Consider the following 25,838-nt stretch of genomic DNA (forward strand, 5'->3'; position numbering starts at 1 on the left):
TTTATTACATGCAAATTTCTGATACCCGAATATTTTCTCTTATAATCAATTATTTGTGATGCTCCATATTTTATTTACTAATATTCACATAAATAAAAACCACTGCATTATCTGATTTTGGGGGTCCAGACTAACACTGAATATAACAGCTGGTCCTGCAATGATAGATCTTGACGATACCTAGGTGGTATGACAGGAGTTTGATTTAGTGAGAGTAATATTCCAAAAACAATACTTAATACACAGTGGGCTTTCAATAGATAAATTTAACAATACATTCCCACCATCTATTTGCTCTATAAGTAGAAACATACCAACTCTTATTCTAGACTTCATAAAATATTATGAAAAGGATAGGCCAGATACTTTGGAAAATTATGTTAGCTATCCACATTCTTGCCACCTGCATGAAACTTTCCTGGCTGTATTTGCCAGTAATAATCTTTCCCCTTCCTGACCATCTGGACCATGAGATTACTGGAGAGCAATCAAAATGTAGCTTTATACATAAATTTTAACTTTCAAAAAAATTATTGAGGTCAAGAACACTGCTATAGGTTTCCTTTTTACCTCCACAATGTGATATTGGAAAAATATTTTTGGAACAAAAGAAATCTATTATTCAGATGCATTTATGATGGGTCCCAAGAGCATAAACATTCACAAAGGCAACAGTTGAATTATACCTAGATGGTGAAGAAGTATGATAATGGCTTCTATATTTACCAATATCATAAATTCTGAAACATTCCTGAACTGTATAAAATATCTATTTCCTACTAATTTTTTCAGCAGGCTTAAATTCATCCTACTATTTCTAACTGCGGATAATCTGTTTAGTGTCTGGAAGTAAGAATGAGTGAGAATAAAGAAAATTATTCCCTGTTCATTGTTGATATAATTCCACAACCTTAAGTACTAAGCATTATATACTATTAAATGTTTCAGCAATTGAACAGCTTGGGCTTTACAGATTTCACAACTATAAGAACTGAAAAAGCATGTCTCTCCTACATCTAACCAACATTTACATCATAGTCAGACAATGATGTGCTAAATATTTCTCCTAGGAGTCTTTCCTCAAACCTAAACAGCATAAACACATACTTAAAAAAAAAAAAAGTACAGATCACAAATCCAGTGACATATACAATTATGTCCACAACACATTTTTTTCACTTTTATTAGAGTGAGCAAATCACTTACGAAGTTCAGATATGCTGATGAATAGAGGGGAACTGGGTTAGCAGTAGGATTTAAACTTGATTAAATCTCAAGGAAAACACGAAAACCTGTAAAAGTCTATAAAAGCCAGATTGAACCAATGCAATCATATTTTATAAGTCCAGATGATGCCCCAACAGTCACTTGACTTTCTATTTGGGTGTGAGTAGGCTCTGTCGAGCTTTTTCTCTGGCACTGACTTTTCATGAAGAATAGGAGCAAGGCAGTAAAACATCAGTACTGCGCTGAGGATCTGAGCCAGAGCAGGTGAATCCATCATATCCTTCTAGGCCACATGGAGAATTATTAGAATAGAATCAACCTACATAGCCAAGGGACGCCAGCATTACACTACAAAAGCATTCAATGATCTAACAGGGTATCACATCAGCAGTTCAGGCCTGGAACTTCCACTGAGGGAGTTTTAATTCTCTGAACACTAAAAAGATCAAAGGTAGCACACTGGCTGAAGTATCCAGTGGAAAGTTTTGGTTCAGGAACAATTTAACCCATAAACAAAGCAGGCAGCACGGTCAGCTTGTAGCATGCCTGAATAATAAATACTATGTCTACAAAACAGAGTGTTATAAAAATTGACACCAACTCTCCCACCAGATATTGCAAGTCTTTGGTAACAATTAATATCCCTACTGATGGGCTGTCCACTTTGTCTGCAATATTGGCATTATTTGCAACCACAAACTCTAGTTATTAGTTTCCAAAAGCCACAACATCAGATAAGATTTTTCCACTCTATTTGTGGCTTAAAGCTCCATGGATGCCTAGTTGCAAAGCCAATAAATTGCTTCCTAAACCAACAGAAAAAAAAAAAAAGTCACAGGCCCACTATGGAATGCCGGCAGGTCACTGTAATACACCCTAGTACTCAGAGGAACTGATCTTTCTTCTAGAGCTTCACAGCCCAGCCTGGTGGAATCCAAGGTCTCAGGAAAACACAGGCAAATTTAGTTCTCTTTGAGGTAACTAAACTGGGTTCTCCACAATGTCCTCCAGGTGGTCAGTCTTTTTTTTTTTTTCATTGCCAAACAAATCAAAAAGCAAGATTAATCTTAAAAACAAGCCCCTGAAAATTTGCATTTAAATTTTTTTATATCCTATCAATGCATCATTGTGTAGCATTGTATTCAGGTGAATTAGGTTTCAGTAAATATGAGATGTATCAAGTTGGAAGAGCATATTAGATATTATTTTGGTAATAAAAGGTTAATATTATAGCATAGTTTTCTAATTAAGCATTAAAGAACAATAAGAAGTGCACAACCTGCAAATGAAAACAGTCGTAAAATTAAACTTTTATCCAGTTGACCAGGTACTCTGCAGAGTTAGGAACTGCCTTGTTTCTGCTTCATCACTTGTTTCATATTGCCAACAGCTATGCTATAATCTGTCTGTCCAGTACTTGGATGCCAGTGTAGACTCTGAATGGGACACAGGAGCAGAATCCTCACTTTGGAATCCACTGGCTTAATAGCAAGTGATTTCTTTCTGCTTTCTCTTGTTCCTGTTCATCCTCTAACCATATTAACCAGATTCTTTGCAGGGGTTCTAACCAGTAATATATCTCCTTTTAAATTCCCAACTCCTATTCCTAGTGTCTCCCTCCATACCTGGGATCCGACATTCCTTGGATCCCTGAGCACTAACCTGTGTTAGACTTTAATCTGATCTATCAACATGGGTCCCAACATTGACTGTCACTGTACATTTGGGCTGAGATTCAGAACTTGTGGCCAAAATGTCAATCTTTCATTCTTCTACATTCTTCTGGTCTAACTAGATACTCAGTCTGGTTTATCTTATCCTCTCTGGCGTAATAACTGGACTCAAAAGAAGAAAGATACCATCTGTAAGCCAGGGGCTTCACCTATAAAAGAAAGCTACCACTACTACTACTGTTACAGATTGATAACTACTAAAAGTGAGGAGAATTATGATTCCAAGATGAAAGTCACAGTGGATGCACAAAAATAATTCTAGACTATATGTCTAATGATTTTCCTTCATATACTCTCTCTGAACAAGAATAGGACCTTTCAGTAATATCTGCTTTGAAACTGCCAAACTACCGGGTAGTTTGAGAATTCTAGTACTATCTCTATATATACACAGATAGGTAGATATAGATATAGATATAGATGTATAGACTGGGCTTGTTACTTTATATAGATATAGATATAAAGTATATAACAATTCACATAAGGCCAAGTTTTGACAAATGAATACATGCAAATACAGAAAGGCGGCCTTTCAGTTTTACACAATTCCAAAATTTGATTCCAGCTGGTTTATCCCAAGACTTCATCCCACTACTCATTACTTCAAATGAATTTCATCTGAATTCTAGTTAAAATTTTTTTTACTATGAAATTTTATGTTGATGCAGTAAGTACTGTTGTGCATAACATCGTCTGCAAGCCACATATATTTAATTCTCTTTCCAAGCACACATATTAATGAGAAAATGAAGAACTGTGCTATTCTGATGTTGCATTTTTTTAGTTTTTGTTTTGTTTTGTGGTGTTTGACCTGTTTCCCAAAGCCAGAACAACTCCCAATTCAGAAACCATTTTCCCAAGATGTAAACCACTCCCACTTCAGAGCGCCTCTGCCAAGAGGCAGAGATGTTACATAAACTGTTTCATTTAATGCCCACCCAATGATATGAGGTACTGAAGTAAGTGTTACCTTCATTTTGCAGATGAGGAAAAGGTCAATCAGCTGGGGTAGCTCGCCCCATGATCTCACAGCTAGTAAGTGGAGAAGCAAGTATTCAGTTTTGAATGTTTGATTCCAAAGTCTATTCTCTCCCAGTAAACCATTATTGCGAAAGGAGGGGGGTGGATAAAAGGTAGTGCCAGCCTACTACCCAGCTCCATTACAGAAAAGAAGAGGCTTATCATCTTTAAAAGCAAACAGAGCCAGAACTATTTGTGCTCAGAGGATAATCAGGCGCCAAGTATCCTGCCTTAAAGGGAACAATCAGTAATTTGCTGCTAACAAACAACCATTTACACCAAGTACACCCCCACCCCCATCCTTACTGCCATTAGGAACTGACCTCCCAACACTTCTTCACATTCCACAAAGGCTGAAGCACCCCATTCATACTCCTCCTCTGCACCCAATCCTCCTGCCACCACCCTACTGAAGCTTCAACATCCGCTTCCTTGTCCAATACGCAGCCTCTCTCTTCCACAACCTCTTAACCTCTAATGACCTTCTGTCTTCTGTAACTCACACACCCACAAGGACACGAAGAGTTCAAGTGATCTAACCCCTCTGCTTCTGCTTCTTGGCAATCCTTTTATTCAACTCTAGTTTACTCCTAATCTTATTTCCCACAGTGGCCATCTAAAAATAATTTTCTCCTTTTTCAAGAACCCAGCCCCAAACTTCCCTCGCTCACACCAGATGGCCTGGCCTCCTGCTTTTCTGATCAACATGGTCTCCGTTCTTTTCAACTTGCCTGTCTCAGAGGAGGGGCCCTCTTCCTCTCAAAAGCTAACAACTCCCCAAGAAGCTTCTAATCTCACCCTTTTCCATCTCCATTTCCATTTTTTTCTCTCCCACTCTTATTTCCACCAGCACTCTTCTCTACTCACAAGCCATTCCTCCTTCTCCTCGTCTACAAACTTACTCCAGTGGACTCCCATCCTCATGAAGGAGGAAGACAGGAAGACCTGGGAGTGGGGAAGAAGGAGCTTTGGTACCCGCACCAGCATGGTGCACAGCTCTTTAATCCTCACAACACCCTACGAGGCACTCACAAGTAAAACACCCAAATCTTCTATCACCATTCTCCTACTTTTCAAATAATGAAACTGACATGTAGAGGTTAAATAATATGCAAGGCCATAGAGCTAATAACTGGCAGAGCTAACCTCTGAACTCAAATTAGCTCACCTGAAATTTATACACTTTCCCTCTATTCTAGGCACAGTCCCACAACCCCACCTCACTATTCTAAATTTAACAAATCTGATTATATATCCTGGGAATTTCTACTAGGAATTTTGTCTGAATCTCAAAACTTAACATGTACCAAAACTTAACTCATAATTCTGCTCCACCCCCAGGCACCCTGGCCACATATAAACATATAAATGGGCCCCTAACACCATTCTCCTAGTAACTCCAGTGATGGATTATCCTCAGTCCTTCCTTCCACAGATTCAATTGCCAAATGCTGTTGATCTCTCTCCTCTACCCTTTTTCCATACCCATTTAAGGGTATCACTTCATCTTTGCTGTACTATTACAACAGCCTAGTTATTGGTTTCCCAGTCCCTATGGCTCCAGCTCACCCTATGTAGTAATGGTCAGAATAAAATTCCTAAAGGGAACCTTTGATTGTGTCATTATCCAACTCAAAAACTGAATGAGTAAATAAAGTCAGAAGTCCATATTGCAAATGATTTGGGGCCTGCATGATGTGGCCCCAAAGTACCTTTCCAACTGTGTTAGCTTGAGATGCTACTACTTCTGACCTCTTAGTACTCTGAAACTACTAACATTCTTATAGTATTCCATTTCCATGTCTTTCCTTTAACTACTGGGTTGGCCAAAAGGTTCTTTCATTGTTTTTCCGTAAGATGGCTCTAGTAGCACTTAGTTGTCTTTAACTTCATTTGAAACAATTTTGTTAGATTGTACGTGACAGCTGTCATATCAGAGTGCTTTTTTTTTTTTTTTTTTTTTGCGGTACACGGGCCTCTCACTGTTGTGGACTCTCCCGTTGCACAGCACGGGCTCCGGACGCACAGGCTCAGTGGCCATGGCTCACGGGCCCAGCCGCTCGGCGGCATGTGGGATCCTCCCGGACCGGGGCACGAACCCGTGTCCCCTGCATCGGCAGGCGGACTCTCAACCACTGCGCCACCAGGGAAGCCCCAGAGTGCATTTTTAAAAAGACTTATCAAAACTGGTGAATTTTTGTGTAGCCATTTTAATACTGAAGATGGAAGAAAGGAAGCAACATTTTCGGCATACTATGTTTTATTATTTCAAGAAAGGTGAAAACACAACTGAAATGCAAAAAAGATTTGTGCACTGTATGGAGAGGGTGCTGTGACTGACTGAACGTGTCAAAAGTAGTTTGCGAAGTTTCATGCTGGAGATTTCTCACTGGATGATGTTCCATGGTCAGGTAGACCAGTTGAAGTTGATAGCGATCAAATCAAGACATTAATTGAGAACAATCAACATTATACCACACAGGAGATAGCCAACATACTCAAAATACCCAAATCAAGCACTGAAAATCATTTGCAACAGCTTGGTTATGTTCATCACTTTGATGTTTTGGTTCCACATAAGTTAATCGAGAAAAACCTTCTTAACTATATTTCCGCATGTGATTCTCTACTGAAACATAACGAAAACGTTCCATTTTTAAAACAAATTGTGATGGGCAATGAAAAGTGGATACTGTACAATAACGTGGAACAGAAGAGATTGCGGGGCAAGCAAAATGAAACACCACAAACCACACCAAAGGCCAGTATGCATCCAAAGAAGGTGATGTTGTGTATATGGTGGGGTTGGAAGGGAGTCCTCTATTATGAACTTCTTCCGGAAAACCAAACAATTAATTCCAACAAGTACTGCTCCCAATTAGAGCAATTGAAAGCAGCACTCAATGAAAAGCATCCAGAATTAGTCAACAGAAAACGCATAATCTTCCATCAGGATAACGCAAGACTGCATGTTTATTTGAAGACCAGGCAAAAACTGTTACAGCTTGGCTGGGAAGTTCTGATTCATCTGCCGTATTCATCAGACATTGAACCTTTGGATTTCCATTTATTTAGGTCTTTACAAAATTCTCTTAGTGGAAAAAATCTCAATCCCCTGGAAGACTGTAAAAGGCACCTGGAACAGTTCTTTGCTCAAAAAGGTAAAAAGTTTTGGGAAGATGGAATTATGAAGTTGCCTGAAAAATGGCAGAAGGTAGTAGAACAAAAGTGTGAATACATTGTTCAATAAAGTTATTGATGAAAATGAAAAATGTGTCTTTTATTTTTACTTAAAAACCAAAGGCACTTTTTGGCCAACCCAATACATTTCCTAAGCTGTATCTTACCTAGACATTGGGACTCAGCTCAAATAACATCCTCTTTTTAAGCATCTTCTGATGTCCCTTCTCCAGCTTTGGTGCTCTCACACCATTTCTGTTCTTACTACTCTACCTAAAGCACTCAGCACATTCTCCTGAGTAATATAGTGATGATATAATAAAGCTATTTTTGGACCCCCCTTGTAAGGGTACAAGAAGATCTTATTCATGGTGCATGTACCAAATTACCCATAAGGTTCTTTGCACTCAGAAGATATTATTAGTAGAGAATTCCAGAGAATCCACAGTCAACATGAACTAAATGACATCTTATATGGGATTTTAATTTGAAAAGTTGATTTTTTCCTTCATCCCTGAGTAATCTGCACAGCATCTACACTGGCCCATAAACACTGTCTCTCATTCTAAGATAGATAGAGAGATAGACAGACCAATTTGTTCTGCATAAACCAAAACCTTTTTTCAGGCTGTGAAGGAAAAATGGGGCAACAAATGTCCAGGTTTCCCTGCAAACACATGGCTTCTATAGCCTCAGTGGCTCCACTGGCAAAATGCTAGGCATCAGGGATCTGGTGACCCACAAAGCACTCCTCTGGAACAGACCTTTTCCCAGTTTTAGTACCTTCCCCAGTTGTGCCTCCAGCACAAGTATATTGTTTAGAGTAGCAATTTTTCCCAGGCTGCATCAGACAACACAAATCTCCATAAAATGAAAGGCTCCTAACGTCTCAATCCAGAGGAGTCTACCTTAGTTCAGGTCTGGGGGTAAAGCCCAAGAATCAAAATGTTAAGGCTCCCCATACTTGATTCTGATGCTAGGCAGCTTGGCAACTGCTGACTTTGTGGCGGGGGAGGGGGGAGGAATGCATGCTTTGTGTGAGGAATTAAGAGTTAAAAATATATTTAAATAGAAAACAGTAGATACGTGTGAGTGTGTGTGTGTAATTGTTTAAAATAAGATTTGTAAGAGTGCTCCTTTCCTGAAGCACATCTGTACTTTCAATGGCAGAAGTAGTGACTCGTGGCCCTCTTGGTAATGGAAGAAACAGAACACTATGTCTGAGTCCTAAGAATCAAGCAGGACTTGAAAGCTCTTCTCTCCACAACCCTCCGAATCATGACTCAGCAACTATCCTGAATTCTCTCAATGACCGAGAAATTACTCTGAATTAAGCTGTTTTTTCCCAGCCACATATTCCTTGATAACTATCCAAGGCAAGTTTTTCTTTCTTTTGTAGGCCTGTTATTCAACTATTTTCTTGCTTTCCTCCTGCCCCACCCCAAGGCTGTCTCCATTGCTCATATGCTGTCCTTGCCTTTTGCCAGTGAGTTTTCACTAGTCTCTGGGTGCCCACGTCCTGCCTCCTAACTCACTTATTTCAGACACAGTCTCCAGGACTATTGCCTTTCTGGTCCAAACCTTTTAATGTCAAAATTGAAACTGTACTTTTATTATTTCATTCATATTTAGAAATGTTCTCTCTTGGTCCATTAAAAAAAAATGGCTGATGAAGGCAATCCTTGACTCAACTCTGAACTGGCAAAGACTTCCATGCTATAATTCATCACATATATTGAATCCAGAATAAACCTCCTAAAAGGCAACCTCAATCACAAGCCTCAAGTGTTTCCTGAGGACACGTAAATTAAACTTGAGACTATGTGGCAAACCCTCTACCATATTCTGTGGCTCCCAATCCTTGTACTCCAGCTAAGAAGATACCTTTATACCTTTTGCACCAAATGGTTCCAAATCCAGAAATAGGTCAATGTTTACATAATCATAAAAATCTGATCAATCACACAGGGAATGGAGGGTAAAATGAGGTTCATTTTATAAGCAGTTTACAGTAATACCACTACCTTGAAATTAGATATCTGTATATTAAAAATACTAAAGAAAAATTTTAAGTAATCTCCCTTCTTCTTGTATCTCTATAGCACTTATGGTCTAATAATATATAATGAAGCTATGTATTCTATCATCTGACTCCTCTGACTAATGGCAAACCCATTAGGGTGGGGATTTTTTTTCCTGTTTTGCACATGATGTTTCTTCAGCACCCAAACGGTGTCTAACAAATCACAAGTGCTTTTTTTTTTTTTCTTTTTTTTTTTTTTTGCGGTACGCGGGCCTCTCACTGTTGTGGCCTCTCCCGTTGCGGAGCACAGGCTCCGGACGCGCAGGCTCAGCGGCCATGGCTCACGGGCCCAGCCGCTCCGCGGCACGTGGGATCTTCCCAGACCGGGGCACGAACCCGCGTCCCCTGCATCGGCAGGCGGACTCTCAACCACTGCGCCACCAGGGAAGCCCACAAGTGCTTTATTGAATGAATGAACAAGTAAACTCAAAGTTATGACCCAGGAGCCAGGTGATCAAGGTTCTAATACTTGTGTGACTTTAGAAAATCATTTCACCTGCATCTAAATCAAAATGACAGATTTAGCTCCCAAATTCTCCAAGGTCTCTTTCTACTGTATGATACTAAACTTGCGATTCAAAGAAACCAGGCCAACATTTCTGTCAGAAGTAGCTCTTTCTGATAATTCAAAAAAACAAAACAGACAAAAAAAACCCAGCTTGTGCAACTTCCCATCTTCCCACCCCCATATGTACATAAAGAAGGTACATGAATTATCCTAGAACTACAGAAATGCAGCTCCCAAATAGAAAGAAACTACTCCACACCAAGAAGACAACTGTGACACAATACTATCTTCAAAAGCTGTTTTCAAAGTGGATGCAGAATTTACATCATATTCAACATGGGTGGATCACCTCTATTAAGCAAAGCAGGAAATTAACCAACAAAGGTAGAAACTATGCACCTACCACACACATGGGCCACGGCTTACCTTTCTGATACCTAATATTTACCAATATGCAATAAAACATATTTCTGTTCCTGAAGTCATCTCTTCATCCCCGCTTGCAGCTTGAGGCAGCCTGGGCTCTGACCAACATTGCCTCGGGGACTTCAGAGCTGACTGGTGCCGTTGTGGATGGAGAGGCCATCCAGCCCTTGGTTGAACTCCTGTCTTCCACTCATATGACTGTGTGTGAACAGGCAGTGTGGGCCCTGGGTAATATAGCAGATGATGGACCAGAATTCACAGACAACGTTATCTCGAGTAATGCCATTCCCCATCTGCTGACCCTGGTTTCATCAAGTATACCAGTCACTTTCCTGTGCAACATCGCATGGACCTTGTCCAACCTGTGCCGGAACAAGAACCCGTACCCTCCTGATCACACAGTGAAGCAGATGTTGCCCGTCCTCTTCCACCCCCTATGGCACCCAGACGGAGAGGTTCTCTCGGACAGCTGCTGGGCCCTGTCCTAACTCACCAACGGCTGCGATGCACACATCAGCCAAGTGGTGGACACAGGGGTCCTGCCCGGGCTAGTCGAGCTCATGAGAAGCTCAGAGCTCAATGTCTTGATGCCCTCTCTGCGCACTGTGGGGAACACTGTCATGGGAACGGACCACCAGACCCAGCTGGTTCTGGACACGGCCATCCTGGCTGTGCGGCCCCAGATCCTCCCACACCCCTGCTCCTCCATCCAGAAGGAGGCAGCCTGGGCCCTAAGTGATGTGGCCGCGGGGCACCGCCAGCACATCCAGCAGCTGATCGCTTACAGTGCGCTGCCTCCCTTGGTGGCTGTTCTAGAAAACAGAGAATTTAAAGCCCAGTAAGAGGCTGTCTGGACAGTGGTTAACTTCACAACTGGGGGCACCATGGACCAGTTGATCCAACTTGTCCAGGTTGGAGTCTTGGAGCCTCTAATAAATCTTCTCACCATCCCAGACACCAAAACTGTTATCATCCTCCTCAACGTCCTCTTTTTATCCTCCAGGAAGAAGAAACTGGCACAACCTTACCAGCTCCGGGCCAAGATCGTGAATTCTTAAAGCACTTAACTAACACATACCAAAGTTCCACAACTCCTAAACCAGGGACCAGACCCAAAGAGTCACTTCTTTAAGAACGCCTTCCCCTTGGTGTACCACAGGTATAAAACTGAATGATAATAAAATTTCCACACTTTCACCTCCATCTAACAAAAAAAAAAAAAAAAGAAAAGAAAAGGCATGTGTGAAGGTTATGGGCAGGTAGACAAGACCTCATAGGCCATGTTAGGGATGTGGAATTTCAACTGAAGACAATGAGAAGCCATTTCACGGCATTAATCAGAGAAATGACATCATCTTTGCATTTTAAAAAGATTACTCTGACTGCCTTTGGAAGAAGGCTGCCCCAGATGAGACTTTCTTACAAGGTGGAACTTGACCATTTCTCTGGGTTTGTGCCCAGGAGAAAATGGGGCATGGGTAGCTTGACTTTATACTGTAACCTATGGATACCTGGTTTGTTTATTTGTTTGTTTTAATGCACTTGCATTGACCCACAGAACCATAGTTGGAGTACATCTCTTTTATTTTAAGTATGAATAGAATGGCGTTGGTAAAATTGGAATCATGTGGTTAGTTTATAATTTTAAGCCTGAAGCATGGCAAACTCTTGATGACATTTTTGTCATAATTTTTTGCATAATAACAAAGCGCCAACTGAATTTTCTTCTTTAATACACTTTAGCCTATTGCTCTGATAGAAGAGCAAAAATCTATCCTATTCGTCTTCAATGAGTCAAGGCTGCCTCATACACCTATAAAATGCACCATATTTTATACAGTAGATTCTCCATGAGTCAGGCGACTCAACTTTTTCACCTCTCTACAGGTGACCACAAATGACCACAAAAGTGCCAGGAGTATGGATTTGGGGGATACCAATAAATTGTAGAGAAAGCAAATTTGCAAATACAGAATTTGTGGATAATGAGAATCAACTGTATATTCCTGCAACCCAAGTTATATTGGGCCAGAGCATTTATTTCATTGTCTAATCATTTTGTCGAATTTTTTTGAGCTCTTGTAAGTCACTAACCATAGATAAAAGTTCTTTTTTCACTCTCAATCCACTCACCCTGAAATAAGCCTTTTTTAAGGCATGTTATCCCTAAAGGAAGGATATTGCTACCATCTTATTCTTTAGTCTGTACACTCCATGAGGGCAAAAGCTTTGACTACTCTTTTCACCACCAGGTGCCTGGAGACTGGCACAGAGCTTGTCACCTAACAAGCAGTCAATAAACACTGAATAATAAACTAAAGAATATTACAATATTTAGCTCTGGTTTGAAACATTTACAAATATTAAGATATTTGTTCTAAATCATTCTCAATTATATGCAAAAGTTACATATATGTGTGTGTCTGTGTTTGGGTATTTATATATAAATACAGTTGGCTCTCTGTATCCAGTTCTGCATCCTCAGATTCAACCGTGAATTAAAAATACTTGGGAAAATAAATTCCAGAAAGTTTCAAAAAGCAAAACTTGAATTTTCCACATGCTGGCAACTATTTATATAGCACTTATATTTATAACTATTTACACAGCATTTATATTGTATTAGGTATTATAAGTAAGCTAGAGATGATTTAAAGCATATACAAGAGGATTGTGTAGGTTATATGCAAATACCACACCACTTCACATAAGGGAATTGAGCATCTAAGGATTTCGGTATCCATGAAAGCTCCTGAAACCAATCTGCTGTGGATATCGAGGGATGACCATATATGAACTATTTTCCCTCTCAAAATTTAGTTTATTACCATACTGAAAAGAACCATTCTAGATATAACCAAATATGTACACTTTATTTTTTAATATATGACTCTAAAATTTTATTTATGCACCTTAAAGTGATTTGTTTCTAGAAACGTTTACTAGGTTTTCCAGGGGAACTATTTATGCAACAAATATTTACTAAGCTTCTGCTACAAATAAGGTGCTAAAGAATTTTGCAGGAATAGAAATGTGAGAAAACTTTCTGACCTCAGACAGCACATAATTTACTGGAGGAGATAAGAGACTGATTTCTCTGAAAAAGACAGCCATGTTCAGCAAAAACAAATCACAAAAGACAGAAAGGGGTTTCAGGGGATTAATGTATATCGATAAATTAAAAGGCAAATTTTTTTCTTTGAGATGTGACTTTTAACATGATAGTTTCTGAGTTTTTTTTAACTTCAGATTCTGGAAAAACAATCTAAGCCTTTGAACTTCAAATTAAATCAAATAAAGTTCTTTAACATACAGAGATAATATGATGAAAACATCTCTCTGGAGAGGTGTTTTTTTAAAGAGAGGAACTCCACCTGAAATGTGCAACTTTCCCAGTTGTTTCAATCCTTAATTGTGGGTGGTTTCTGTGTGGGTGCAAAAATAAGGGTGGTAAAAGAAAATGGAAAACAATAATTCAATTGTCCAACTGAGAGCCATAAAAAGTCAAATATGCTTCCTCTACAGAGTTCAAAAGAAAATGTTATTTATATAAACAATTTAGGCATTTGGAAATGTTCCACTTTAATAGAGGACTTCCTGATTTATATAACCACATTTAAGTGGGTTGTAATGAGGGTTCGTAATAACTGATGAATTTTCTTTTGATTCAGCAAATGAGAAGGTAATTTGTTTCCTAGAATTTAATAAAATCACAGGTCTTTTTTTTGAAGAGTTCAGTTGTGTTTGGTAATGGCATTGTGTCTGGTTTGCTAACTTTTTCCTAAAAGACGCCCAAGAAGAGTCTCATGGCCACACTCTACCTTATGCATCCCAATATCATCAGACAAATGGTAGTGGTGATCTGTATGGATGAGTATCTGTAGCTCATAACTGAATTCTGAAGAAAATCTTTACAGAAGCATGTTCAATTTAATAGCTTAATAGCTGGATTTTATTAGTTTAACTTGAAGAAAATAGGTGTGGTTTTTTCTAAGCTAAAATCATTTATGATCACTTAAGTATATTTCCTGGGGTGTATAAATATACTAGTTCTTTTTAACCTGAAATACAGGTTACTATCTCTCAAAGTGTTTCTATTCTATAAAGGAATCCCTTCAAAACACACAAAGCAAACTTTGCCATACCTCCCCCACTAGACCATGTTCTTATTTATCACTTGGAAAACTGGATCAAATACCACCTTTCCATTAGACCTAACAGATGCATCCTTGAAGTGAATGAATTTATTTGGTAAAAGATTTATGCATTTTCCCCCAGTAATTCCTCTAACAAAGAAAATGAAAAAAATTTTTCAACCACTACCTTGAAAAATGTCTTCTACTTTACACCCTCTGAGCAAGCATCAGTGATCACTCTCAGGCTTCTGTCTAGGCAATTTCACTTAACCACTGTATTACATTGATGCACACCCAGCTTCAGAGAGGTAATCTAACAACAAATATATGCACCTGGGCAAAGCACTGCTTGCTCAGGAAGATACAATGAAGTCCATGTGAGTTAAAATGTCACTATTTTAAATTAATTTCCTATAGTCTCACCTTTCAACGTATTTTCCAAAGGAATAGAAAAGAATTCAAAACATAAGGCACATTCCAGCCAACGCAGTATACAAAACTTGGTTCGGTTTGAGTTACCATCCGTCAACCTGTATACATAAGATTTGTAAGGGTTTAAAAAAAAGACATAACATACTCTTCATTCTAAGAACTATTAAGCACTAACCTTGTTATTGCTTTGTGTGCATATCTGTATTCAAAACAGAGTAAGTACCTGAACACAAATACATGAGTTAAGTCAGAACTATCTGTACAATAATCAATATTATGAAATATATTTTGATCTGAATTACCTACTTCACGGACTCATTTCTCCACTCAGAGTTGGGAGCCAAAACCTTAGTTGACAAGTGCTTGTATGTAGCCTGTCTCTACCACAGAAATTTTCTGTTTAGGTATGTCTAAAGGAATAAGTCCCCACCTAGAATATTTATAAGCACACTGACTCTCCTTCTTGGTAAATGTTTAATCTCTTGAGTGCAAAGTTCATATTGTCCAAGACTTTCCTGAGCACTACAATAGGCCATCACACAACATCACTAGCCAAGCTCTTTATGGAAAACCACAACTGGACTTTCCAATGGTTTCCAAGATTACATAGAATGAATGAGCTTTGCCTCATATTAACGACTAATATTTTTATCGGCACCGGTTCAACGTGACTGACAATATCTGATTTTTTTTTTTTTTTTTTTTGGCGGTATGCGGGCCCCTCACTGTTGTGGCCTCTCCCGTTGCGGAGCACAGGCTCCGGACGCGCAGGCTCAGCGGCCATGGCTCACGGGGCCAGCCGCTCCGCGGCATGTGGGATCTTCCCGGACCGGGGCACGAACCCGTGTCCCCTGCATCGGCAGGTGGACTCTCAACCACTGCGCCACCAGGGAAGCCCTCTGATTTTGTTTTTAATGTAGACTTTTTTTAAGACTTGTAAAAGTGATTTCAAATTATAGGCACTAAATATGCATAACAAAAACCACAGCTTCAGAGTCACAGTAATATCTTTGAGCTTCTACTTGTTCGAATGAACCACTGTAAAGAGTTTTCAAAAGAATAGTGTTTTACTTTCTGTAGAGATAGTTTTTTATTTCCTACTAGTAAGGTTTTAGGGCTGGTCACATGACATTAGCAATTCCCACACACATACCAGGATTAATGCAGTAGGTATTGTCTTTTGTATAATTATGGTTAAACAACAGTACATTTTGTTTCCAGTCTACCCATATAACTTTATTATTTGAGGAGGCCTGAATCTTATACCAGTTTGTAATCATTCTTTTCCCCTCCATCACCAATTTCTAATCCCCAGCCACTCGATTCCTAACTTACTCCTAACTCAATGTCTTTACTCAGTCCAGAAAAACGAAGTAGTATAAAAAGTGGGCAGTTAGAACAGCTGTGGGAAGTTAAGTTGGATGGCCTCCCACTGGGCCAGCGCTGTGGTAGGCAGATAAAAGGAAGCAATCAAAAGTTCACAGGCAGCTCAATCATCCTTAGAGGAGGGAGCCTCTTGCTGCTGTAAGATGGAAACAAGGTGCTCAAAGGAGAGTACAGGATGCTGCCCTGCTTGGGACTTCAGTTCTGGAAACAACTGACCTGTTCCCTGAGCCACAGGAATTCCCCACTGGGTCCCAGACAACTAATCCCATTTTGCTTCCCTCCAAGCCAGCACTGTCTCACTGGCACCAAAAAACAAACAAACCGGCAAGCACAAGGCCAGAAGGGTGGGAGCAGATGGGGACAGCTGAAGAGTGGGGCCGATTTACAGGATAGACACAGGCCTACATGCCTAACAAGCTCCCGGAACAGCTTCCACAAGTTAAGTCATCATACTGATATAGTAACAGAACCCTCTCTTCCTTACTTTGCTCAAAATCTGTTTTTTGCCCTATTCCACCATAAGCACTCTGAAAACAGACATCTTACTGATCTTCCACCCCCTCCCACCACCATAACTTATATGCAGAAAGTTTGCAAATGCCTTGACTTTACAAGTTATTTTGCACGGACACTGCTCCCTTATAAAAGATGAGCTTTTTTGGTAAGTTATTGTCTTCAGTGGTTACATCAATGGTAAGTCTCAAGGCTACTCGGGCTGAGAGTATTATGGCTATTATTCAGTGCTAAGAGTCACAGCTGTCCCTACTTCATTCCTCTTATTAAATCAGAGGAATAAAGAAGAAGCTGAAACTGGGGCTTCAACAAGCTATTTTTTTTAACTTTTCATTTTATATTGGAGCATAGCCAATTAACAATGCTGTGACAGTTTCAAGGGCTCAGCAAAGCAACTCAGCGGAACATATACATGTATCCATTCTCCCTCAAACTCCAATCTAGGCTGCCACATAACATTGAGCAGAGTTCCCTGTGCTATACAGTAGGTCCTCATTGGTTTAAAGAGAGCTGAAACTTTGTATCTTCCCCTGTGGAACTGAAGCTAATGAAGGTAGGTAAGGATAGTTCTTGCACTCCATCCACACCAGCCTTACCCATTATTCTCAGGGATACATTCTTAGATCATCACTGTCCTTGGTGCAACAGCCTGTGTTAGCCTCACAGTTCCTCCATGTTTGGAATGATTATTCAAAGTCTATTTCTTTATTATATACATAGTTATTTTTAACTATTTACAGTGCATTTGGGGGCTCAGTAAAAGGATAAAAAGTGCTGGATGTTGAGGATATGGGAATATATCTATATTTTTACATTAGTTGTTTCAGAAATAATTTTTGTTTATAAATCTCTGTCGGGCTTCCCTGGTGGCGCAGTGGTTGAGAATCCGCCTGCTGATGCAGGGGACACGGGTTCGTACCCTGGTCCGGGAAGATCCCACGTGCCGCGGAGCGGCTGGGCCCGTGAGCCATGGCCGCTGAGCCTGCGCGTCCGGAGCCTGCGCTCCGCAATGGGAGAGGCCACAACAGTGAGAGGCCCGCGTACCAAAAAAAAAAAAAAAAAAAAAAAAAAAAAAAAAAAAATCTCTGTCAAGTTAGGTTTTCCTAACAAAGCATTGGTGCCTAAATCAAATTCCCAATAGGAGTTAAATAAGTCTCCTGATTTAAAAGTAGTGAGCCTGGGCTTCCCTGGTGGCGCAGTGGTTGAGAGTCCGCCTGCCGATGCAGGGGACGCGGGTTCGTGCCCTGGTCCGGGAAGATCCCACATGCCGCGGAGCAACTAAGCCCGTGAGCCATGGCCGCTGGGCCTGCGCGTCCGGAGCCTGTGCTCCGCAACGGGAGAGGCCACAACAGTGAGAGGCCCGCATACCGCAAAAAATAAATAAATAAATAAATAAAAATAAAAATAAAAAAAATAAAAGTAGTGAGCCATAACATCTATCCCTATATAGTATTCACCTTCCACTCCCCAATCCTGGATTTAATTCCTCAAAGCCCTGAAAGCATCAGAACTTAATATTCAGCGCCTATCATAAGCTTTCGCATACTGATCAATTCACACCTTTCCAATCTAAACTGAAAGAGCCACTACAATAATATCCATCTAGACAAAGTGGAAAGAGAGAAACAGAGCAAAGTTGAGATATCAAGTCACCACAACGGGGGGAAATCGCCTACCATCCATCTGCCTGCAAGGTCAAAGAGCATAATGATTAAAAACGCCTACCTCTGCCATTACTCCATGTGGCTTCAAGAAGAAATTTTAAGTAAGAAGCTTAAAGGAAATTGTGAAATCTGCAGAAATATATTTATTGCACTGTTAAAAAGTAAAAGACCAACTAGAAGCAGTCTGAGTGTACCAAAGAGATTATTTCATAAATTCATGTACATGAACCTATGGAATATTTTAAAATCATAAAATCATTAAAAACTACAATATCTATAAAAACCCAGAAGTATTTGCTAGAATCCCCTTTATAAAGGAGAAGTAACAAATTATATACAATATGTAGTTATATGTAGTATAACTGTATTAATTATATTAGAAAAAGATACACAGAAGTGAAGAAGTTGTTTATAAGGAAAATTATATCATTTATACAACAATTTAACCGAAGGTTTACCATGAGTCCGACCCTGGGTCAGGTGCTAAAGTGAAATGATTGAAAGAAAAAAAAAAGAAAAAGATCTGGCCTCTGCCTTCTTGGATTTTACAGTCTCATTACTAAGTGAAAATAATTGCTGTTATGTGAGTATGTGGGTGTTCTTTCTTTCTTCTAAATAATAATGCTACTATATTAGTATTTTAGTAATATAACCGAGGCTTTTGTCTGGTGAGGTGTATCCCAAAGCCAACGTTGGGGACTAGACATTTATGACACAAACGTCATGAAATGGCACATAGGATGACAATTGTTCCAGCTGTCAGTGTCACGTGATCACTGATGCTGACCTTCCGCATGTGTCCTGTAAAGAGGAGGAAGGCACGCTGCCTGAGGCCCATGTGGCAGCCCTCTCCCTCCTTCCTAGGGGCTCCCTACCTACACCTCAGCCAAGTCAGGCTCAGCCGCCTCTCCCCACAGAGCTGAGGGCATATAGAGCCCCTCAGATCCCAAGACCAGTCACCTTCACACCCCCTCAGCATACCTAACACTCCTAAAGGAGCAGACAAATCAAGCAAACACCTGGCACAGCTCCTCTGAAAGAGGCCAGCTGGGCCATGTGACGACTGCACAACACGAACCCCACACCAGAAACAGCTTGTGTGAGGACTGTGCACGTGATTTCTCCAGAGGGAACTTTTGTGAATGTAACAAGCTAAAGCCGCACAATGAATTGGAAACTCATTTGGCTTATCTTCTCCTGAGAGCTCTTTCCTTTCACAGCTAGGTTTGGACCTGATACTTTAGGTTTTCGAAAACAATAAAAATGTATTTTTTAGGGCTTCCCTGGTGGCGCAGTGGTTGAGAGTCCGCCTGCCGATGCAGGGGACACGGGTTCGTGCCCCTGTCCGGGAAGATCCCACATGCCGCGGAGCGGCTGGGCCCGTGAGCCATGGCCGCTGAGCCTGCGCATCCGGAGCCTGTGCCCCGCAGCGGGAGAGGCCACAACAGTGAGAGGCCCGCGTACCACAAAAAAAAAAAAAAAAAAAAAAAAGTATTTTTTTAGAAATACATATATAACTGACAAAACTATATAAGAAAAAGAAAAGGCAGAGGAAGGAGAGGAATATGATTGTGGAGAAGCATGTCAGGGATTCCAAAGCCCTGCTACTCAAAGAGGTCCGTGGACTACTGACACTGACATCACCTTCAAGTGTGTCAGAAACACAGAATCACACACTCCATTTGAGACCTTCTGAATCATAGTCTGCACTTAATGAGATGTCCAGGTGTATCATATACACATTTAAGTTTGGGAGTCACTATTCTAAATGCTTGTAATATTCTATTTTTACCTGGAAGGTAAGTACACTTAGTATATTATTCTCTAAAATGTACGCACATATTTTATACAGTCTTCTGATTGCGTGACTCTAATCCAGCCTACAAACGGACCCCACGTCTACAAACTGGCAAGTAGGGATTGTTAAAATGTGGGGAAAAGAATGCTCCATGAATCTGATCTTCAAACAGTAAAAACTCAGATACAGATAAAACTTGAGACCACATAACCCAACCTCTTCACTTATGGGAGATGAAACCATCCGATTCAGGAAGGGGTATACCTTCACCACGGTCAGATTGCTAAATATCTGTGGCAAAATCAGATGAGGGCTCAAGTCTCCTGATGCCCAGTAATGTTCTGTGTCCTACACTAATACTGGTTAATACGTCCTAACCGATTTTTTTTTTTCTTTATAAACAGATACTGAAGTTAAAAGAGAAATCAGTATTAAGTTTTAAAAAAAGTAAGATAATTCTTAAACCAGTACCTTGTACATTTAATGGCAGATGACCAATATGTATTTGTTTGAATGAATGATTCACTTTGAGGCAAAGAAAAACAGTGTTATCCACATCTTCTCAAAGGGCTGAACTGAATTATAGAATGATTAAGTAATTTCCTTATGGAAAAAACCACAGAGCTCAATTTTAAAACAATTCATAATACTCTCCTCCACAGAAACCAAAAAAATCGCTCTTATGCTTTTATCAAACTCAGAATATTTGACATATTTGGTATTTGGGTGTGTGAATCTGTTTGATTTCAATCAAGTCATTATCTGAAGTAAGACTTTTAAAATTATTACTTAGAATATTGAAAAATATCACAACTCACCAATACTAATTTCATCATCTGTTTCAGCATCACCAATACATTCAAACTGGAAATCTTGCAGTGACTGGGAAAATTTCTGTACTGCCATAGACAGATCTGTAATTAAAAGTTTAAAAAAAAATCATAAGTTGAAGGTACAATACCATGGAATACTCAAGAGTTTCCACATGTATTTACATAACTTTGCTGCTAATGCTATATTAACCAGAACCTTTTAAAATACCAGCTTGACAAATTTAAGCAGAATTTAAAGAGACTACTAAAGAAATATTTTAGGGATTAGATCTGCTCTGCTTCCAAAGGAGATTTGCCCCTTTAAGAAAGTTTTGGTGCCCGTTGTGTATTATCTGGAAGCCAATTTCCCAAAGCCTTTATCAAAGAATTACCATTCATTCCCTATAAATGGAGCATTTATTTAAAAAAAAAAAAAAAAAAAGAAGAAGAAGAAGAAGAAGAAAGAATGCTACCAAGGTTACTGGTGGGAAAAAAAAAAGTAGCAAACCTTTGATTAGAAAGGGTCACTGATGTTATTCTATACAGACAGGGAATGTGGAGCAGATAGGGAATGTGTTTTTACCAATAAACACATTCTCATTCTAAGGTGAAAGGCCACCAGAAAAGTTGTTTACGAATAACCTTGTGATTTATAGGAGACCTCAAGCTAAACATACTCCTCAGTCCTGACTTCAGTCTGAACAAATTCCAGAGAGTGACTAAATCCAGAAGAATAATTCTTCCTTAATCATGGAGAGAATAAAGAAAAGCCCAGAATAATGAGAAGTAAATTCCTGGGAGGCAAAAGCCTAGGATGCAACATAACAGTGACTAAGAATGCAGACGACTCTGGAGACAAGACGGCCTGGGTTGAAATCCAAGTCCTACCATTTACTCATTATGTGACCTTGGGCAAATTTTTTTAACTCCTCTGGGCCTCTATTTCCTCATCTGTAAAGAGTGAATAACAGTAGTATAACCACTTTATATAAGAGCTGTTTTGAGGACTAAGTAAGGTAACATTTGCAAAGCATTTAGAACAGGACCTGGCACTTAATAAGCACTATTTATGTTTGTTAAATAAAATTAAATTAATCTGACAGTGCAGCATCAGGGAAGCTTTAGAGGTCCCACCTCTCAGAGCTACTGTGATCTTCCATGCTAACCTTTCACAGAAGTCTATGCCCGTAGGAAACACATTTTTATGGAAGTCTGTCTACACTTTATTTAATGTTATCTCCCATCGTTCAATTCTGATACCTTGAATGCTTAACATTTAATTCAAGCAATAGGACTTGACAAAGACTCTCTCTTTGACCAATCTTCAGTCAGGCTCCTCTGAGCCCTCTTCTTGACTATGCCTCTACTTTGGCTCTCTGTCCTCACTGAGCCTACATAGACCAGTTTTAGCAAAAATCCTGGCAAGTCAGTTTAGAGAATATCTAAACTGATATCTGATCAAATTCCCCATCCCCCCACCTTTGATGCTTAAGCCCTTGACCTGCCTTCACCAAGAATCCTCCAAACCTTTACATCTTCTCCTCTTAGTAACTTTCCATCCACTGACAGCCCCCTCTAGCCCCGCCACCCAACATGCTCCTCGGCTATAAATCCGCATTTGTTCTTGTTGCATTCAGGGTGGAGCCTGAACTCTCTCCCCTATTGTGACACTCTCGACATCTACAGCATCCGACCTGAATAAAGTCCTCCTTACGATTTTAACTAGCATCAGAATCATTTTTCTTTAAGAGAACAGTTATGGCCCGATGCCTAGATGTGACACCAGGACTTAATATGGTAACCCACCACTCATGAAACTGCAAGCCCAGGTACCATTCACACAGTAAGCACCCATGAGTGAATAGGTCTCCAAACAAGAAGGTCACTTACTGCACCATGTGAATCAAGAACTCACCAACACCCTCACCAACAGGAATTCTGAAGACCACAGGTCTTGAGCTTCAGAGAGGCTTTTAACACACACACACACACACACACACACACACACAGACTGAGATTTTTTTAAATCTTGTTTGAAAAAATAAATTGTGCTCTGGAAAGAGAGTATTACTAACTCACAGACTAACACCTCTTCCCAAAAGAGGGGTAGAACTTTGGTGCCAGCTGCACATTCTACTTAAGAGGTACTTTGGATTTAGGAGAATAGAAAGGTCTATCAGCTTAAGAATGGTTCTGCTTTGGGCTCTCAGGAAGAAAGATGAAAAGAGCCTCCTTAGTGGATTGTTAGTCAATGAGAAAAACAAAGGCTTCATCAGAACTAGACTTCACCAATTGGCTGTGAGGCCCTAGACAAATCATTCGTCCTTCACAAGACCTGTTTTTCTTACCTATGGAACAGAGAAGGAATACTCATCTCACAGGTTGTTATAAAAACTAAATGAGGTCTGTGCCTTGTACAGACTAGTCAACTTAACAAATGGCATCAGTTGTTATCATTCAAGCCCAGCTCAAAAGGTGGGAAAGTTGACTGGCCTTCCAGACAAGAGGGACCCATGCATGCAAAAGTATGCCTTTATCTGACATTGCATAGCTCTGGCTAAGGGTAAAGAAATCATAACACCTGTATCAAATGTTATGAGAAGACCAAAAAAAAAAAAAAAATCAGACTCCCAGGATAATTTTTAAGCCAAGCTGTGTGCAGGTACTCTCTGTGAGAAAGGGGAAAAACATTCCATTTAACATTTATTTTTCTATGTACAATATACAGGCCTTATGCTAAACTGGATTTGAAGTCACAGATGGAATTCCTAAAGCAGAGTGGGGGTAGTAGGTAATATGGGTGGATCAGGATGCTTAGGAATCTTGTAAGAGATAGCCTTCCTTCTCTCCCCTCATCACCACAAGTTCCTCTGAGTTTCCCCTCAAACTCAAGGAGATACCTGGAAGCTTTGTCCTAGGGCAGGGGTTCCCAACCCCCAGGCCAGGACTGGTAGTGGCCCGTGGCGTGTTAGGAACCGGGCTGTACGGCAGGAGGTGAGTAGCGGGCGAGCAAGTGAAGCTTCTTCTGTATTTACAGCCGCTCCCCATCACTCCCATTACCGCCTGAGCTCTGCCTCCTGTCAGATCAGTGGCAGCACTAGATTCTCATAGGAGCTCGAACCCTACTGTGAACTGTGCACTCAAGGGATCTAGGCTGCGCCCTCCTTATGAGAATCTAACGCCTGATGATCTGGCTGGGGAGAGGCTGCAAATACAGATTATCATTAGCAGAGAAGTTTGACTGCACAGAGACCATAATAAATCATTTGCGGGCTTCCCTGGTGGCGCAGTGGTTGAGAGTCCACCTGCCGATGCAGGGGACACGGGTTCATGCCCCGGTCTGGGAAGATCCCACATGCTACGGAGCGGCTGGGCCCACGAGCCGTGGCTGCTAAGCCTGCGCATCCGGAGCCTGTGCTCCGCAATGGGAGAGGCCACAACAGTAAGAGGCCCACGTACCGCAAAAAAATAAAAAATAAAAAATAATAAAATAAAATAAATCATTTGCTTGCAGACTCATATCAAAGCCCTATCCGTGAGTGGCAAGTGAAAACAAGCTCAGGGCTCCCTCCAATTCTGCATCATGGTGAGGTATATAATTATTTCATTATATATTACAATGTAATAATAATAGAAATTAACAGTACACAATAAATGTAATGTGCTTGAATCATCCTGAAACCATCCCCCCTACCCCGGTCTGTGGAAAAATTGTCTTCCATGAAACCGGTCCCTGGTGCCAAAAAGGTTGGGGACCACTGTCCTAGGGAACTCCTGACATAAAATCCCACAACCAAACATTTCTTCCTAGACCGTTCTTTGCTTCCCATGGCCTTGCTCCTTGACTGAGAAAGGTAAGCTGCTTCGTCCTTTCACAGAGATCTCAGTGAGTACACTGTAAAAATTCCCATCCCTGAACAAGAACACAGGATCCCACTGTCCATATAGCCAAGGGATCGAGAGTATAAGCTCTAGTGGCAGATGAGATGGGTTAGCTTCCTGCTCCTACCAATCAGTGGCATGATCACGGGCAGCCTTCATAACCTCCCTGTACCTCATCTGTTAAGTGGAACAGAACCCATCTCTCAGGGTTATTGTGAGGAGTAAATGAGTTAATACAGATGAAGCATTTAGAACAGTGTCTGACATACAGCTAAGCACTTAAAAATGTGTTGGCTGTTTCCCTGTTGAAAGTCTCAGAAAAGAAAGGAAAAGGGAAAATTTCAGGAATGAAGGTGGCAGCTGTTAGGCCTTAGACAACCTTGGAAAGTACTCAATCAAACAGTCTGTTGATTGCAGTTTCAAATTCTCTCTTGGTGCACTGCAATCACGCCGTGACAGAGACTACCTGATTATTCAGTATTTCTGTGAAAGAGATGGGTGTCTATTTCAATGATGGATAGAATCAAGGATTCATGACTGATCTTCATGAAGCATAATGAGACGCAATGAAGCATAATGAGACAGGACTATACAAGAAAATATGGTTCTCAACTAGTTCAGATAATCCCCCAAATAAAGGGGAAGTTCGAAAAATGACTTATTTTCAACTTCAAGTGTCTGAGTTCTTGATTTTCCTTTTGTTTGTTCTCATTTTCCAAAAACCAAAGTAATGATGAGGTCAGGGCTTCCCTGGTGGCGCAGTGGTTGAGAATCCGCCTGCCGATGCAGGGGACACGGGTTCGTGCCCCGATCTGGGAAGATCCCACATACTGCGGAGCGGCTGGGCCCGTGAGCCATGGCCACTGAGCCTGTGCATCCAGAGCCTGCGCTCCGCAAAGGGAAAGGCCACAACAGTGAGAGGCCCGTGCACCACACACACACACACACACACAAAAAAAAAAATGATGAGGTCAAAAATATGACCAAAGTGAAAAACTTATGATATTTTCTGGCAGGCATATGGATCAATCTGAAAAA

General features: G+C 40.5%; 1 protein-coding gene and 1 pseudogene across 1 annotated transcript in view; one reads left to right on the forward strand and one right to left on the reverse strand.

Annotated features, from left to right (window-relative positions):
• The window catches only part of ARHGAP42 (Rho GTPase activating protein 42), a 289,337-nt gene that overhangs the window by 197,380 nt on the left and 66,119 nt on the right, over positions 1-25,838 (reverse strand). The window contains exon 2 of the mRNA XM_059070720.2: positions 20,925-21,020. Within this exon, the coding sequence (XP_058926703.1) occupies positions 20,925-21,020 (96 nt within the window). The remainder of the gene's footprint in view (positions 1-20,924; positions 21,021-25,838) is intronic.
• On the forward strand, positions 10,225-11,309 carry LOC131759670 (importin subunit alpha-8-like; annotated as a pseudogene).

This window comes from Kogia breviceps, chromosome 7 (genome assembly GCF_026419965.1).
Source record: "Kogia breviceps isolate mKogBre1 chromosome 7, mKogBre1 haplotype 1, whole genome shotgun sequence".
NCBI lineage: Eukaryota > Metazoa > Chordata > Mammalia > Artiodactyla > Physeteridae > Kogia > Kogia breviceps.